An 18,086-nucleotide genomic window follows, 5' to 3' on the forward strand; every position below is an offset into this window, starting at 1 on the left:
GAGTTTGCTAATTCAGTTCATGAACTTCAGGCTCCCCCTGTGACCGAACTCCACTATCACTGAACATTTAATGAAAGCCAACTACAGGAGTCTTGGCCACCTTGAAAGGCTGACACGGGAACACGTACAAGATTTGAAATACAAAAACTTGGAAGAATCTGGGTCACTAATTCCAAAGCCAAATCCAAAGCTGAAACACATTAATGTCAGAATATTCTTCAGGGAGCTATTAATGAGACAGAAAAATGTTGCTTATGTGCAGCCAATGTCTTGGCAGACCTCAGCACCTTCAGAAGCAAGTAGAGGATGACCAAATCTATGCAGTCACCATGATGAAAGACACACAAGGTTGTACTCATTCTTCAATTCGAGTCCTGCGCAGGATAGTTACAAATGAAAGGCTGCGTACCACAGTGACCCTGAGAAATGGAAATTCCCTGTACTCTGCACTGCTTTTTCCATAAATGCTACAGGCAGGAGGATTTATAGTCTCCCGAGTTACACTGCGATACAACACAGGTGTTCTGATGGTGTCACACATGTCAATTTTATTGCTGATTATTTTGAATGCATCCGCATTCCACCACTTAAACCAAAAATGTGAATACCAGTCTGCCATTAATAATAGATGAAGTCTTGTACCCACCAGCTAACTCTGCTCTCAGTGCCAAAAGGGTCTTACAGATAAGAGGCTGCACCTCACACCGACCGTGTTGCCCATCGACACCTCAGGACTGGGAATCGCTTGCTCCCAGACCCGGCCACAGCACCCCAGTGCCACCTCCTCTGTGGTCGAGGTCTGTTCTGCTCCAGGATCAAAGCTCACCTGAGCACTTATGTTTTCTGATTATCATATTGACGTTTAGTATCAACTGTCTGGCTACTGCTTTCTGTTTTGTTTTGGAACTCTTCTTCAAACAAAGTTATCCACAGTTTGAATAGAAATGTGAACGCTACTAAGAAGACAAGCATAAAACTCTTTTTAAAAATCATGATCTTTTTTCTTGTGGAACTTGGTAATAAGAAGGCACTCAGGGCTGTAACATGTGGCCCTGATCTCCCCACAGCCCAATGTGTGTCTTCATTATCACCATAACCCACAAAGTCCTAACCCATGATAGAACCTGACCAGGTTCTACCATGCCATGTTTGGCTTGACCAACTGGCGATGGATCCTCTCTGCTTGCACTTCAATGGGAACAGTGGAAACACCCGTTGACTGAACGTCGGCAGTAGGATTTTGCTCTTGGTCAGGGTCGCAATGCGCGCTTCTCTAATGTGTGGGCTCAGATCAGTCACAACCTTGAACGTGACGACACTGCATTCAAGTCAATATCTTTTTTTTTCCTCCTTAAGGACATGCTAAAATGTGATATAAACCAAGAGAATCCATTTTAAGACTTTAAAACTGGCTGGCTCCCTGATGAATTCACTGAAGTCTACAGGATTAAACAGGAGCGGCACTGTTCCCAGCCCCCGCGGTGCACGTTCTCCTGCTCTTTTGCTACTGCTAGACATCTACCAAAAGAGTTTTTCCATTTTTAATCCCTGTTTTGTTAGGCATTCACGAAAGGCAGGTTAATTATTAACCCACCTTAAGGTTGGTTTTCAGAGAAAGTTTTCTCCTTCCTTTCCAGTGACCTATCAAATTCGAAGGTCACGTATTGAGAGACCAGGCTGGGGCCAACACTCACACTTCAAAATACGTGGCACAGCCGCGTAGTGGGTGAGCGAGGCACTGCCAGCAACGTGTCTGCCAGCAGCACGCACCTGGGTTTATCTGCAATAGCAGACCATCATTTTTTCGGGGCAACAAGAGATGAAATTATCAAAGTGGCACCAAGATTCAGTTCCTAAGTTTAAATTAAACACTTCATGCTTATACCAACAACTACATTCCCATGATCAAGAACCTGTTTATCCCAAGATACATTTCATATTTCAGTGGCGATGACTTAGCGAGTATCCCACAATGCTACAACCTTCTCCAAATGGATCTTGAATGACAGACAGCGCACTCCTGTCGCCACCACTGAACTAACTCATTTTCTTGCGATTTCAAAAAGCTATTTACAAATGACCGTGTTTTTTCACACAAAATAATTACACAGTGGCAAATTAATGGCCTTAGCTGCAATCAGGATGACAAGCCCAACCCTTTTAAAATACGGCACGCTGGAGCTCCGCTACTTAGTCAATACTGTGAACAAGCGAGGTTGTCTTGGTAAATGAACTGGAAAAACAAGGCTGCATTTTAAGCAACCTACATGAGTCTCTGCATAAATAGATCAACGAGTAATAATGCAACAAGACAAGCGCATGATGCCAAAGTGCATTTCTAAGGAAAGCGAACATACTGATTTTGCCTAACTTCTTAAGAAAGAATGAATTTTTGCCAATAAATAATGGCTCAACTTGTCAGACATGCATGTTCCGACAAAACATTTCTTAAATACTTAAGACAATCGCTGCACGAGAGGAAAGGAAATAGCCACTAGACGTTTAATGAAGTTCTCAAAATGTAAATGTGGTGTTTTAAATCAGCTCAAAACCGCAGATGCATTGCAGGAGGGTGCTCATTTGCTTATTGAAAGGCAATATGGTTTGTATTCAATTTAAACATATGTATGTTTCAGAGAATAAAGAATTCTCTAACAGCAAAAGAATGGGTGAAGCGGTTGCCTTTAGGGACAAATCACTCTCATCCCAACAATTTACAATTTTTGTAAAATACATTATTTGATGAACGAGCTTACTTAGTATATACACTGGCTAGTGCGTTCTGATTTAGCTACAAACACCCCTTACCTAGGAGCAAGTGAAACCTGTGTTTAAGGAATTGCCAACCTAATTACATTATTTAAAAAAAGAATAATTCTCATTTACCATCTCTTCTCTCCAAACCGCAACTAAAGATTGCACAGGACTTTTAAAAACAAAGAAATCCTTCCTTGCCTCTGTTGGATGAACAGAGCCAGTACATCTCTGCGGAGCAGAAAGAGGTTTAGTTTGGTAATGGCACTGCTCTTTTTTTTTTTTTTTTGGCAAAATTTCTTATTTTACAATGATTTTTTTCCTAAATTACACGTACTACACGTGTTTCAGTAAGGACAGAACTGATGGTGAGAGACAGCAAGACTATGCCCAGTAAAAAACACCCAAGTGTCTCGCAGGCATCTGGGTTTCCTAATTGATTAGCTTAAGACCGATACACAGATAAGGTTATGGAAAGGTAATAGCTGGCGTTTTGCAGAAACCTGGAGGCAGGAGCCAAGGGAGCATCCCAGGAAGAAGCAGCCCTGGTCTGCAGAGCTCCCAGCGCTGGGGTCTGTCTTGCCCCGGCTGCCTCTTACGCAGTCGTTAATGCTGCTCACGGGGAGTAACGTTGGTGAAGTCTCAGCTTTGATCAATGATAAGTGGGCAATTCCTCTCATTTTTATTTTTTACACTGAAAGATCTGCAGTGCTCATTTTCTAAACGCCCTCATTAACAGCGCTAGGGAAAATCCAGGCAGACCTCAAAGAGATTTAATAGTTTCAGTTCATGCACTGTCTAGACGTGCAGACACTTCCTCAACCTGAATGGCCTCGGAAAGAGGGCAGGAAGCTCAGAAGATAAATATTCCCTTTATAGGTTGCCAGGATTGCTCACCCCAGTGCAGAGAGGAGATGCTAAGAGATTTGACAGCTTGCTTTGCTGCACAAAAGCACTTCCATTTGTTACCAAAGAACAGAAATACAGCAAATACTCAATACTTGGCCAACAGGAAAAACACTAATGGGACTTTTTTCACTGTGCAGTATTGTGCAGTGAAACTCCATGTTCTTGTTTGAGTTTGGTGAAGGCCATTGCCTCCCTTCGAGGATATGGTCTTTTGCCACGCTCTTCAACATTTCTACCAAGAGCTGCTGCTGCCCTCCCGTCACCTGGCCACAGCGCTGAATTTGCAGATAACCTGCCCAGGAGATCAGATGCAAAGCCTACAGAAATGGTGAGATGTCTCAGGAGGGTGGCGAAGGGAAACACTGCACAAAAACGCCCAGCATGAGGGTGACGGCACCTGCTCTCGGTGACACGGGATGCCCAGATTTCAGGTGAAGCGTCTCTGAGCGTGAATCTTGATGCTCCCTTTCAACACACAGAGGTACAATCCCTTTCCCAAAGCGAGCCCTACTAGCAGTGACTATTTCTGACCTTTCTCTATGTTTCAGTTTCATAAAAGTATCTCGAAGGAATGCGGTGAAAATAAGGCCATTACAGCGCACGAAATAAGGCACAGATGTATCCTACTGACACCGGCCGAACACAGCAAAACTATCTTTAGCACAGGTCTTGGAGGTGGGAGAGCAAAGAAGACGTAAGGACACATGTGGAACAGTCACAGGGAGAGAGATGAAGCTCTTTCAGTGAGCAACATTAATTCAGCGGTTCAAACAGCTCTATTCCAGAATTATTTCATTTTGGGACACTTGGTGGTGTCAGGAACAGTGTTCTTCAAGCTGCTTCTGTCTGCGTGAATGCCGCCTGCTCGGGGGGACGCTCGCTTGCCATGCAAGGGGCAGTGGCGGTGGTGAACTCACTGATGGGGATGACAGAAACATCAAAAGTGCAAATAGTCCAAAGGGAACTCAACCAATTCAGGGAAGAACAGTATGTGAGGGGACAACATGTCACAGCTGGGGGATAACATTTGGCTCACACCCCTTCTACCTCCACTCCCCTCTGGGTTGCACCCCTCCATCAGCACCCATGGCTTGTCTGGGGTGCAGATAAACTCCTGGGATAATGGACCTATGCCTTGAGCAAGTGCAGCTATTGCTAATTTTATCCTGATATCCTAATACATTTTAACAGGGTACCCGCAATATATTATACAATTTATTTATGACTCTGAGGCATTGATGCTGCTCTGAAACTATCTTCGCTGGAGAGGATGCATCCTTCATCAGAATTAAATTTCTGTTAACACCCAAGGGCCTTTTCAAGTATTTATTTATGCTATGTTTTACTATGAGGAAAAGCATGCCGCATGCCAGACACACAACTGTTTATTGTCATGCATTTGCCATAATTTTTATGTGGGTCTTCAATTTTCAAAGTTTCATTGCTCTATTTCTCTATTATTTTTCATTTTTGCAAATCCTTTAATATTTCTGAACAACTGTATGACACCGTATGAAATGGAACAGGATATTCCATTTGGAACCTGTGCCAAACACTGGCCCAGGTTGCCCAGAGAAGCTGTGGCTGCCCCATCCCTGGAGGTGTTCAAGGCCAGGCTGGACGGGGCTTGGAGCAACGTGGGCTGGTGGGAGGTGTCCCTGCCCAGGGCAGGGGGGTGGGACTGGGTGGGCTTTAAGGTCCCTTCCAACCCAAACCCATTTTGTGAGTCTGTGATTCTAAATCTATACTAACAAGAAAACTATTGTTGGCAGATACAGATTTTTTTCTAAACAGTCTTGCACTACAGGAGTTTATATAAAGAATAAGACAGGGTAATGAAAAATATTTCTAGGTAATCATATTCTTCATTTTAAACCTGCATCTGATCAGCATCAAAATCCTGACAGCCTGCTGTTTGCATTCATTGGCCAACTACACCGCGGCAGGGTGAAAAAGCAGTCGTGGAAACACACATCCCACCCGATCTGCTCTGCTGCTGTTGGTACTGGCAGCGGAGCACGTTTTCATCAAGGGCCCAGCTTCTGCTGGAGGGGTGCCCGCTCACGGTTCCACGATTTAAGGACCAGCACATCCTTGTTTGGGTGGCGCAGGTGATACGGGCAGTCCCACCTGAGGCCAGGGCTGTGCTTCAGCGCACGCACGGGGACGCCAGCAAGGGGAGGCTCAGCCCTAGCACGAGGGTTTAAACGTCGTCGACAGCAAATAACTTGTTTATTAAAATAAATTCCTCTAGCTTGAGTAATTTCTCTCACTAAATTGCTCTTCAGTTTGTTCTGTTCTCTCCTGCGTCTTTCCTAAAGTTTGGCTGATACACTGCATTTGCCAGCCGTAATCAATTCAGATTTTTCTGCCGAGGCAGAATAAATGGAAGTTGAGTGTGACCACCACGCACGGGCTGAGGCCACGACGTGGGGCTTGATTTTGGCAATGCTGGGTGAGAGCATACGCTCCTGAGTACAAATAAGTCGGTATTTTTCTTCGCTGAAGGGAAACGTGCAACGAAAGACTCAGGTCATGCAATGTTACTGCTTTAGGAGCTCCTCCCTCTGCAGGATTTATAATTACAATATTAATTATATAGTATTATAATTCTCCTTAGGGAATTATTACTTTGTGATTGCTGTCACAAGTCAAGAAGGACATTTGAAATAGACATCTTTGTCTCCTGCAATGTATAAATATACATATACAGACATCCCGAAGAGAAAGCTCAGATATTACCCTAAAATGCAAGGTAGCCCAGGAGGGGGTTCCACAGAGCTTGCTATGAAGCTAGAGAACTCCCACACAGTCCACGCTTCATTTCTTTATGGTTAATGTGATCCTACCCTTACATTTTTTTTCCCTAATTACGTATTTTTCTTTGACTGGTCCACGCGCTTTCACAACCCTGGAGGGGCCGTCCTCGCCTGCTGCACCTCTCTTCCCCGGCAAGGCCGGCCAAAACGAAGAGCTGGGTTCAGAAATCCCAGGCAGTAACTTCAGGCCATTCACGTGTGTCCTGTTTCCTTAAGAAATTGCACTAAAAAGTTAATATGAATTAGGTATTAAAATTAGTAATGAAGTAGCAGGAGTTTATGCTTATATAACAAAAATCAAGCCAAGGCAGTCCCAGCAGGCAGTAATTGCTTGAAGAAAATGAGTATCTTAAATTTTGACTGGTTTTGGGGGTTTTGTGTGTGTGTGTGTGTGTGTGTGTGTGTGTGTGTGTGTGTGAAGAAAGGGAGTTTAATTATAATGTCCACATTTTGTGGTAATGTAAACGGGCACAGCTCTGCGTGGGATGTCTTCTGTTTGCATCTCTAGAAAACACAGCGCGCTGCCTCCAAACCAAGAGAACTGGTTATTCTAGAGGCGCACAGCTCAGCTCCCCCGCCGGGGACTGGGGGTACCGTCAGCAGCATCTTCGGTAGCTAAGAGACCACGGGATCAAAGCCAGAGCACCAGGACCTCACAGAAAAAAAAAATTATGTATATAACTTCTACCTCTGAATTTCTTAAAGGATAATCAACAGATTTTTTTTTTGAAATTATGCATAAGAATTTTCCTAACCTATCAGAAGACTGGGAGATGTAACCATTTTTAATTGGCAATGAAAAGAATTTGGTACAAATCTCAAATGATAACCCTCAGCTTGCTCTTTCGAAACTCAAGCCTCAGTCTTCTGAAGAATAAGCACAGCAGGTATCAGTACTGAAAACTGAAAATTGTAAAACAGAACCATTGCTTCTCTAATTCAATTTGCCAAACCCAGAAAAATCAATAAGAAACCTGCCTTTACATGTTGTACTCTTTTTTTTTTTTTTTTTGCCAAACTCTCTCTGTCTCATTTCACAAGTGCAGATATAACAGGAGAAAAGCAAAGCCCGGTTTAGACTTCCAAAAAGAAATGCATGCTCTGAAATCTTTGGGACAGCTTATAACCCTCTGTAGAAGAAGGCTTAAAATTTTTCATGAAAACAACATTAGAAATATTCCAATCTACATGTGAATTAGCCTTTTCAACTCCCTCACTTCCTCCCCTGAAATTAATTGCTACAGATGTGAGTAATTATTTTTGAATGGTTCCGAATACAATTTTTGTATACATTTTGATGTATAGCTCTTTTACATGTTCTACAGCAAACCAAATGAAAATACCCAGCTTTCAAACATCTTTCCTATGGCAGAACATTGTGGGATGACAGCCCTGTGATCCTGAGAGAAGGAACATCTGGAGAATTGCTACCCATCAGGTGGGGGCCTTGAGTGCGATAAAATAAATATATTTTTCATAAGTGCGAAATTTCATTCTACATAAGCAGTAAATAATGCTGTCACCATTTTCACTCTATAGGCAGAAAAATGACACTTTTATGTTCTTGTGACTCCGTCTCCACCTGATGGGACCTTCCCTGTCCCTTTTTGACTTTCTTGGCTTCCCTGATATGTCATTAAACCAAGCTCCATTTTTTTCTCAAATAACTTTTCTAGCATTTGCTGTGCCAGTTTCTCTCAACTTCTCTTTAACCAGTGCTTGAAATGCCAAAGAAATTTCTCCTGCATCCTGCTTTCCGACCATTAAATTATCCTCTTATGCCGGAGACATGCCTTGATTTTAACTCTAGTGAAAAGGTGGGTGACAAGAAGCAGGATCTGACAGAAATGTGTAACACTGTTCTGGGGACTCACACAGGGTGGAGTCTGGCAGGACTTCTTAATATTCTTCCAGGAATATTAAGAAAATTAAAGGAAGCCCCAGAGAAAGAGGACGGGAGAGAGAGATGGTCCCACCGAGACAACAGGCCATGCAATGGTCTGGGTTATTGGGCATCACCTAGGAGAAGGTGGACTCTGAGCCCTAATTCACTGCTAACACACGCCTGTGTGTCTGAAAGTTGTACTCACAGGACACACGCATCTCAAAATCCTTGAATTTTAATACAATACTATCCCTTTTGGTCACTGCAACCGATAACGTGGGCCCTTGAGGGGTCTTTTACCCTGCCAAAATTGGCTAGACTGGTCTTACAAGAACTGCAAATCAGACCAGGGCCCATGCTATTATTATTTATCAACTAAATTCTTTTTTTTTCTAAATGAACAAGCCAGAAATCTCCATGAGGAGGAGACCACATCCGTAATAACTCCTTGGAGGGATGGGGCCGTTTCCTCAAGACGTGCTTGAGGGCTCAGAGCGCTATCAAAGCACATGAACAGCAGCTCTTACGCTCACTCAAGAAGTAAACTCTATGGCCGTTTAGCACCTCATTTTTTGAAGCAGTTATTTGTCTCTGTTCCATTAAAGAGGAGCACAGTGCTTGGCGGCTAGATGCTCCGTCACAGCGGGCTTGGCAGATTCTGCAGCTCAGCATCCTCAAAGCCGATTAAAACCCAGCGCTGGGAAACCACCGTCCGTGTGCTGCGTCAACCAGAAACGCAGACAGAAGCCTGGGCTTGTTGAAAAAATAATGTTAAGCACAGAACGAATCCCCAAAAGGCAGCAGCAGGAGTGTTGGGGCTCAAGCAGAAAGCAGAGTGCTCTAAATAATTCCGGTTCCTCCCTGATTCTCCCAGGAGGGAGCATCCGTCACACACTACCATGACAGAGGGACAAACGCGACCGAACAAACTTCTCTCACCATCGCTGCGCTGAACCTGCAGTTTGTAGCTCTAAATAAAGGGGTGGGGGTAGAGCGATACAATGATCTTACAGGAAGACATAAGGATAACATACGTATAAACGCAGTGATTCTTACAGATTTTCAATTCAATTCTTAAACTGGTTAATTTTCTTCTTAAAACGTTTCTTTGCAATGTCAGAAAGCAACCACACAGTCATGAAGGTCCCGATAGCACAACAGCGGCTCCTGGCACCCACAGTGAAATAGCTCGTACCTCTACGTTAACAAGACAGAATTATTTTCATTGCTTCCTCCCCCTGCTTCGCTTCAGCGTCTCCGTTCCACCTGCTTTCTGCCCGCACGACACCTCTGGCACCAGACATTTCTCTCCAGTAACTTCTCAAAGCTCTGCTTGCCCGAGCTGATCAGGGCAGAGACATCTCCAGCTCCGCGACCTCACCGTGTGCCAACCGGGGGACATGCTTTCCTGTCGTGAGACCCCTGTATAATCAAATCATTCCTAGCAGAACAAGTTGTCTTTAAGGAAAATCCCTAGTCTGCCACATTCTATTACCAGCCTCCTTTGCCCTTGAAAAGTTTCATTATTAAGCACATCCGTTGCGTTGCTTTCCACAGCCACCTGGCAAAGGCAAAAATGGAGCTAAACTGCTCTGTGTCTCATCAGAAACTCTTGCTTTTACAAAATGCCATTAAAAATATTGTCAATATTACAGGCTTTAGCAATTCCACGGAAGATTCGGCAAGCCTAAACCTGCTGTCAACTAAATATTCCCCAAATACTGGCTGGATTCTGCCTCAGGTGAAGCAGCGATGTAGAGGTTGTGGAGGAAGCGGTGCTCGGGCTCGGGTGTTAGCGTTCTTAATGCAAAAGCCATTTACTCATCAGATAAAGGTAACGGTGTTAACGGAATCAGCGGCAGATACCAACACGCTGACCCACTACGTAGCCCACTGGCAGCGGTTCGTGACGCGTTAGAAGATTAAAACAAAGATTAAGATTAAAATAAAGATTAAGAGCATCTAGTTTTTACAACAGCAGCAGGATGCTGGGCTGCAGGCGCAGACCCTCGCTTCGACCTGGAAATCCTCTCAACTAGGGTCTGAGTTTCGTTCAAAATCCCATGAACTTTGCCCAGCCGTGAGCGGTTGTTTTCCGCCACTCCCGAAGGACGCTCGGCCCTGCTTTTAGTGTTAAATAAAAATAATAGCAAAACCCAGTAAAAAATACATTGCTAAGTCAAATGAACTATCTAAACACAAACAGTTCAGAAGGTAATCTGCTGGTAGCAAGTACCGGTAGGTGTCAGAAAAAAAAAAAGAAGTTTAATTATCACCCTTGTTTCAGGGGGAATTACTGCAATAACGGATGAGCGTGTCCGGATGGCTCACTAGGTTCTAAATCACCCACGTTTTAAACGTGGCTTCAGACAGACGAAAGGAAAATATTATGATTAGCCTGACAGAGAGTGTTGTCAAGGAAATTAAAGTAACTCTAGATAATTATATAAATAGATAATTAAAAGTAAATTAAAATGAAATGGGGAAAAGAAGAGCTAAAAATCCTAATGCAATTAATTTCATTATATATTCTTTTACTTGTGCAAATTCTTTTTTAAATTTAATAATCCCTCTCGGGTAATGAGGATAACGGAACTGATTTGTGCCCAATGATGCAAACAGTGGCATAACATGTATTAAAAGTCACCGATTTTCATTTCAAATTAGTTAGATTCAGGCAGAGACAAACTCTGAGTGACGGAGAGCCAGCACCCCCAGGTATCAGCGCCCTTCCCTGGACGTGTCCCAGTCAACTCCACGGCTACCACAGAAGCTACACCAGCAAAACCCCATTCCCTCAGCATAAATAACATGCTCAAATTGTGTATTTGTTTTGCAGCTTACAAAGCTCATCCCACTAGGAGATCTGCAGGATAACAAAATACTTTCTGAACTCACATTTTCAAAAATATATATGTGCATCTTCAAGCGTCTGTCTTAATCCCAAATCTCTTTCTCCCTGCACAAACTATTATTTCAGGCGCTGAATAACCAAACCTGTACTTTCTAAATCAATCAACTGTGGTATTATTTAGAGAAAAGTAAGCTTGATTGGAATGTAAAACAAGACCAAAAGAATGAGATGGTTTCTCCCAAGTAAGCACCAAAAAGACTTCACTTGATCGCAGCGAGTCCAAGCTGGGAGCGGAGCTGGGGGCACGTGCCCAGGAGCTGGATGGTGGGAGGCCTGTGGCCCCGACCAGGCACAGCATGGCATGGCATAGAATCACAGAATCGTCAAGGTTGGCAGGGACCTTTCAGATCATCGAGTCCAACCATCAACCCAACACTGCCAAGACCACCACCACCCCATGTCCCTCAGCACCATGTCTGCCCGGCTTTTAAACACCTCCAGGGATGGTGACTCCACCACTGCCCTGGGCAGCCTGTTCCAATGTCTGATAACCCTTTCAGAAGGCATGATACAGCACGGCACAGCATGGCACAGCCTCCTCTGCCAGACCCATGGCTGGCAGCCCAACTGGTAAGACATGACTCGGAGGTGGACGTGGTGGCCAAGGAGGTGTTCACAGCAAGGAGCATTATTTTCAAGCCATTTACTTCTCCTTGAGAACTCCTAGCAAAACCCAAGCTGTCAGAGTTGATCTCTGCCACAGCTGTAGTATTTGGCACGGACAGACTCTGGACAGGATTGCAAACAAGCATTATGGCGCAAAATGTTCTGCCTTTAGAACACAAAATTGTGAGATTTTGTACGGACTTAGCTGTAGGAACATCACTTTGCGCTGAGAAGGGGAGTAAGCAGAGGTGTTGCCATTTAACGAGAGGTTAAGCAATGCACAGATTGGTTATTTCACTTTAATTGACTATTAAAACTCAAGCTTTGTAGCAATAACCTTCAAAGAAGACAAATGATGTTTTTCTTTTAGAATTGTTACAGGGAAAATTAATGGGGATGGCTATGTTAATTTAACAATTCTGCTGCAAGTGGGTCGGTCCCACGCTTCCTTAACAGTGCCAATTCCCACTGAAAAGTTCACAGTGAATCTATAAAGACACAAGTGCGATTGGCTTTAACGTGGTCAGGAAAGATGTCTTGCTTCTCAGGGATCACTATGTGTTTCCGCAGGAAAGCTCCAGCTATCCCTATATTTATCTATTTACATGGAAGATCTAATAAAAATATATGTAGATACATACAGAGAGATAAAAAGTTTAATTTCACTGCAAGTTTATTTCAGGTAATCTCTCTAGCATATCTTGAGCCACAGCCTCTGGAAACCCTCTGAGGAGCAGCTCTTTAATCTCTGCCTTTCACACTGCAAACGTGCAAATTAGTTTCCAGGATCTGCAAGTGGCAGAGGACCCCTTCTGCAAGATGGTGGCAAACCTTCCAGGAGGAGGAGAAACAACTCCCACTCACACGAGATGAAATGAAATGAAATGAAATAAACCAAAATAAAAGTAAAAGAAAACAAAATAAAGGTTCGGCAGTCCTCACAGAGGTCAGTACTCAAAAGGCATGTCCTGCATGAACTAATTTCTTTCCTCACCTGCCTAATCCCTAAGCGGTAGGCAAGGATGCGGTCCACAGCGTTGGGGTTCATCTGGGTCCACTGGAGACTGTAGGAGTAGACGCGGGGTCTGTTCTGCCACAGGGGGTTGTAGGTGTCGTAGTAGAACTCGGGAGCGTAGGCTTTGCCTGCAGGAGACGTGAACAAAAATGGGGAAAACAAAGAAACCAGAGAATGATCAGCCAGTTTTGGAGCCAAGGGTTGATGCCCAATGTGCAACCGTCCTCTCCCCCTGTGTTTTGAGGTATTTGGTTAAATACCTTCTTCCAGAAACACATTTTGGAATTATTTGCCCCCGCCCACTTTTCTAAAGGACCTGTGGCAACGGTTTGCCTTTATTTTTAGCTCACTCCTCAGTGGCACCCATGGCCCAGGTGTGGGCCTTGGAAGGCAAAAATTAACTGAGGTCCGAGCAACGGCAAGCTGCAGCGATGTAACGAGCCTCTGCACTAATTTTTCATGGCCCAGCTGACTAAAATAGAGATACCAAAACAATCTGCACTACACTGAGCAAAGAAAGGCTCAGTGACAGCTGCTGTACCTGGCACAAATAATACGAAATGACATCCGTGAGCTGGAAATACAAGATGGATATTTCCAGCGACTGCTGCCTTCATCACATCATCTCCTCTCCAGCTTCCCAAGTCAAAATGCACACAAGCCATCCTTCGTAACATCGCAGACGCGCACGCTGTTACCAGACATTATTTAACTGAACATACCGATTTGCACAACTGAGGGAAATGACATCTCCCAGTGCATTTTGGGCATGTGAGTGTTTCACCAGAATGTTATTATAGCCTTCATCCTTTATAAATACTAAAAACCTAGGGATGATATCCCAAACACATGAAAATCATTGCTTGAATTCTCTAAATTTGAGTTCCCTTTGACTTAAACCCACGAATACTAGTGATACCTTTACATGCAAATTACCTTTGGGCCTCTAGAGTGTCCCATAAAGAGCGATTTGTGTATAATAGCAAAGATGCCACGGAGTGCCCAAAGTGTTCTCAGCCATGGGCAGGCAGGGGCAGCTGGGACGCAGCAGGGGAGCTGAGCCATCTCGAGCGGGTGGAAGATACAATGCAAGAGCTACAAGAGACCCAGAGCCACAGCTGGAGCTGCATGCACCATCCTAGAGCATCTCATGTACCACCAGGCACCTCTGCACAGCCAAGTAAGTTGACTCCATAAAGGCTACAAGCAGAGGAGGTAAGGAAAGGGGTGTCTGCAATTAGAGCTGCCCCAAAAACCTCTGAGAGAACTTTGCTCCTCCAGAATATGCAATTCCAACGTGCCCCAAACAAAAAGTCTCAGTGGATTTGTACTAAAGGAAACCCAAACAGCGTTAGAGCGTGCACCAGTATGTGCCAAAGAGACATAGATCCGTTTTCTGTTTTTAAGTCATTTTGCATTGATCTTCCTTTAGCGTGCCACACCAACAAGGCAGCATTGCTTCCGTTTCTCAAAGCAAAACAGTTTGGATTGACTTGAAACAAGCTTTAACAGCTGGATTTGTAGGTAGAGTTGTTAATCACCAGTTTTCGCCCTGGATCTGCTTCAACAGGAACAAAACCTCAACTCAAAGACTGACCACCTTCCATGGAACAGGTCCAGCCCTGCCCTGCCCGGCTCAGCCTCATTTCACGAGAGTTTCCATACTTTGAAGATAGCGCTGTTGGGAACAGGATGGGGGCAAACACAAACTGGGCTCTGCTGTGTTAAATTTTGTCACCTGAATTATGCAAAAAGGAGACGAAACATGGGAAATCAAAACATTTGCAGGTGTCATCTGCCTGTGAAGGTCTAAAAGAGACTTTTCATCAGAGAAAGACTGAAGCAGAATGACGTCTTTCCCCTCCCAAAGCTTATACCTCTGTCCTCCTGTTTCTGCAGGGATTTTGTCAGTGCGATTAATTACAAAATGCAATGAAAACACAGGACAGCCTCATGAGAAGACGTGGTGTGCCTGCTCATGTGGACCTCTGAGAGGGGTATGCATTCATTACTCACCTCCTTTAATTCAGGTATTAGGAGCCTGTGCCAAAATGCATTTTCTCCTCAAAACTATTCTTATCTACAGGTGTGAATAGAGAGGGATGGGGAGGCATTTTGACCTAGGAGTCTGAGAATTTCAATCATCAGAAGGGTAGTGAGAAGAGGGGAAAAGAGCGTTAAAAAAATTTAAAAAATAGAAAACAAAAGGGACAAAGGAAAAATCATGTAAATATATACCGATCTTGTGGTTACCGATTAAGCTTTTATCTTTGGGTGTGTCATCCCCTCCAGCCACGCTTTTATTTTCAAAGGACAAAAAGCCCTTTTAGCCAAGATACTTTTGCCAATTGCCCAAGGAAGGTGCACATTCAATTAGGCCTGACTAGAGCAGATACGCTAGCGCTCAAGTAGCAAACAACAATACTCCCAGGAAAAGCAGCAAAGCAAAACTGCTGTTTCAAAAAATGAAATGTAAGATAAATGAAAAGAGGATCAGTGGTCGATAAGATTTGTTTTCGTTATTTATGTGCAGTGGAAATAATGGAGAAAAGCTCACGCTGAATGCAAATTATAATCTTCTGCTGCAGGTGGACATAATGGCATCTCTGGGGGTCTACAGAAAGGATCCATAATTAGACGCTTGTCACAATATGGGCACTTGAACAACACAGTCACCTTTTGAGAAATAATGAGGACTCATGAAGAGTTGCATTATTCTAAATCCCCCTGAACAGAAGAGCTTTCTGGTGTGAATGGAGATGCTGAAAATTTAACAGCACAACATTAAGACCTTAACTCGTGAACTTCAGAAAGCTGGGCAATGTTTCAGAGTACACAAAGAGCAGACGTCGCCTTTGGAGGCGCAGGAGCTATGAGACGTGTAGGCAGTCTGCCTGGGCTTGGAAGGTGTCACCTATCACCATGACCAATTGCTCTAACTCTGGACAAACACCCCAAGCCTGCCACCGTCCAGCTGCGCCACTTCCAAAGGTGATGCTGTCCAGCAAAGATTATCCTCCACTAGAGAAATAAAGAGATGGTGAAGCGTAAGAGACCTAGCAACAGCCCTTGGCTTAGCACGACTCAAATGTGGGCAGGCAGCAGCTTGCTTGGAGGAAACCACCTGCGGTAGGGGTTACCTCAGCAGTCCCTGGCCATGCTTGGAAGAGGTCACCACATGTTCCCCACCTGCAGAGATGTCTCGAGCACGCAGTGCACGGGGCTGCTGTCCCTCATAGCCCAACTGGGCACCCCTTGGGGCTGCCAGCCCCACCTCAACCTGCCTTTCTTCCTACAGCCACGTCAGCCTCACCTTCCACAAGCAAACCCCCTTGTTTTGCTCCGAGTACCGGAAACATTTCCCTGCCTCACGTCATTTGCCCTTTTTAAGCACAGGCAGCAAAAATGGCCTTCCTCTCACTGCCTTCAGCTTTCACAGCATTCAAGGATTGACTAAAACGTTTCGGGACAGGCAGGCAGGGCTCAGCCTGCCCCAGGACCCAACCCGGCCAGGTATCAGCTAACCGGAGGTAGCTGTGACCAACTGACCACTCCTCTACTGCCCATCAAAGGGGATTTTGGTGCCCTGGGAGGGAACCCCAGGTCTGTGCCCATTCAGACATAGAGGGGAAGACGGCGGAACTCTTCTGGGTCCTCAGGAGGGTGCTGGCGAGAGGAGCAGCGTGCCATGGTCATCGGTCCAGGGGTAAAGGCAGGGCAGCTTCGATGGATCCAGGAGCGCCACATGCCTGGAAAGGGCAGCCTCTCGCTGACACGCCGCTCCACCAGGTCCCGAGGGGGAAGAGTTTAATACCATGACATTTTTTCTGTCTGTTAAGGCAATCTGAAGTCAGGTTTAGAGCTCCATTAACATGTACTAGTTTTAATTAATCCCTCCCTCTGTGCTCGCGCTGCTGGAATCCGAGTAACTGTGATGCTTGGGGCTCTGCCAGGGAGAGGATACATGACACAGTTTGATGTGGAGTATATTGTTTGTTTGCCTTTCTATCACTAGCAAAACGTCTATTTTTTTCACCTTCCGAATACGTAGCATGTGCAAAATAAAGACGGTTGGGATTGTGTGTGCAGGGAGGGTGGGACTGGGGTAAGGAGAAGTAATACCGAACGCGGTTTTGCTCATCTGGCCTGGCGCCTGCACGGGACAAAAATGCATCAACAGACAGAGCAAATGTTTGCGTTTGATGGCTACATAGCTAAATTAAAGCGCGAATTCCTCCCCGGCACGCTTACAGAGGCCACCCAGCACGAGCAGCACAATTACACATCCTGCGGCATTTCTCGCTGTGGTTCCATCAACCCGAAGGCATCTGCGTACGAAGCCTACAATTATCAATTATGGCTAACTGCACTCCTGGGCGCACAGGGGTTGATCAGGATTTTAGCTGTCTCCCTCCTCAGGTTAGCGCAGGGGAAAGGAAAAAAACCCAGCACCCAATTCTCAGCTCCCGTTGCTCTGGATTCACAAGCACCTCCCAGCCCTGCGAAGCTTCTGAATTGTAGAAACACTGCAGAGGCCTGTGGCTGTTGGCAGTGAGTAGCAATTTTTCCTTCTTGTGTGTTTAATTTCAAGAACTCCAAACTGGCTTTTTTTTTTTTTTTATTGCATTTTCTGCATCTCTACTTAATGCCCAGCAGATCAGCAGCCAGGGGAACGTCCTGCCCACAGACCCTCTTCCAGGGCAGCAGCCACAGGCTTATTAAGAGAGTTCCCCTGCTCTGTCCTCTAGCGCTGTAGTTAAAATTTGCTACATATTAATTTCTGTGAAAGGCTGAAATAGGACTTCAGGGAGATGCAATACCAGATCTCAAGAAATACTGATCTGAGGACATGACTGTGATTAATTAGTGTGGCACAAAGGAACATATGTCCTAAGATCCTTTCTGAGTAGCTGTTCCCAAGGACTAACATGTCTCAGAATAACAGAATGGTTGGGGTTGGAAAGGACCTTAAAGACCATCTCGTTCCATCCCCCTGCCCTGGGCAGGGACACCTCCCACCAGACCAGGTTGCTCCAAGCCCCGTCCAGCCTGGCCTTGAACACCTCCAGGGATGGGGCAGCCACAGCTTCTCTGGGCAACCTGGGCCAGGGGCTCACCGCCCGCACAGCCAAGAATTTCTTCCTCAGATCTCATCTAAATCTCCCTCTTCCAGTTTAAAACCGT

The 18,086-nt window shown here is 44.9% G+C and overlaps 1 protein-coding gene across 1 annotated transcript in view; it reads right to left on the reverse strand.

Annotated features, from left to right (window-relative positions):
* The window catches only part of MDGA2 (MAM domain containing glycosylphosphatidylinositol anchor 2), a 365,679-nt gene that overhangs the window by 34,090 nt on the left and 313,503 nt on the right, over window positions 1-18,086 (reverse strand). Inside the window, exon 10 of the mRNA XM_054201390.1 lies at window positions 12,882-13,030. Within this exon, the coding sequence (XP_054057365.1) occupies window positions 12,882-13,030 (149 nt within the window). The remainder of the gene's footprint in view (window positions 1-12,881; window positions 13,031-18,086) is intronic.

Source organism: Rissa tridactyla, chromosome 4 (assembly GCF_028500815.1).
Source record: "Rissa tridactyla isolate bRisTri1 chromosome 4, bRisTri1.patW.cur.20221130, whole genome shotgun sequence".
NCBI classification, from domain to species: Eukaryota; Metazoa; Chordata; class Aves; order Charadriiformes; family Laridae; genus Rissa; species Rissa tridactyla.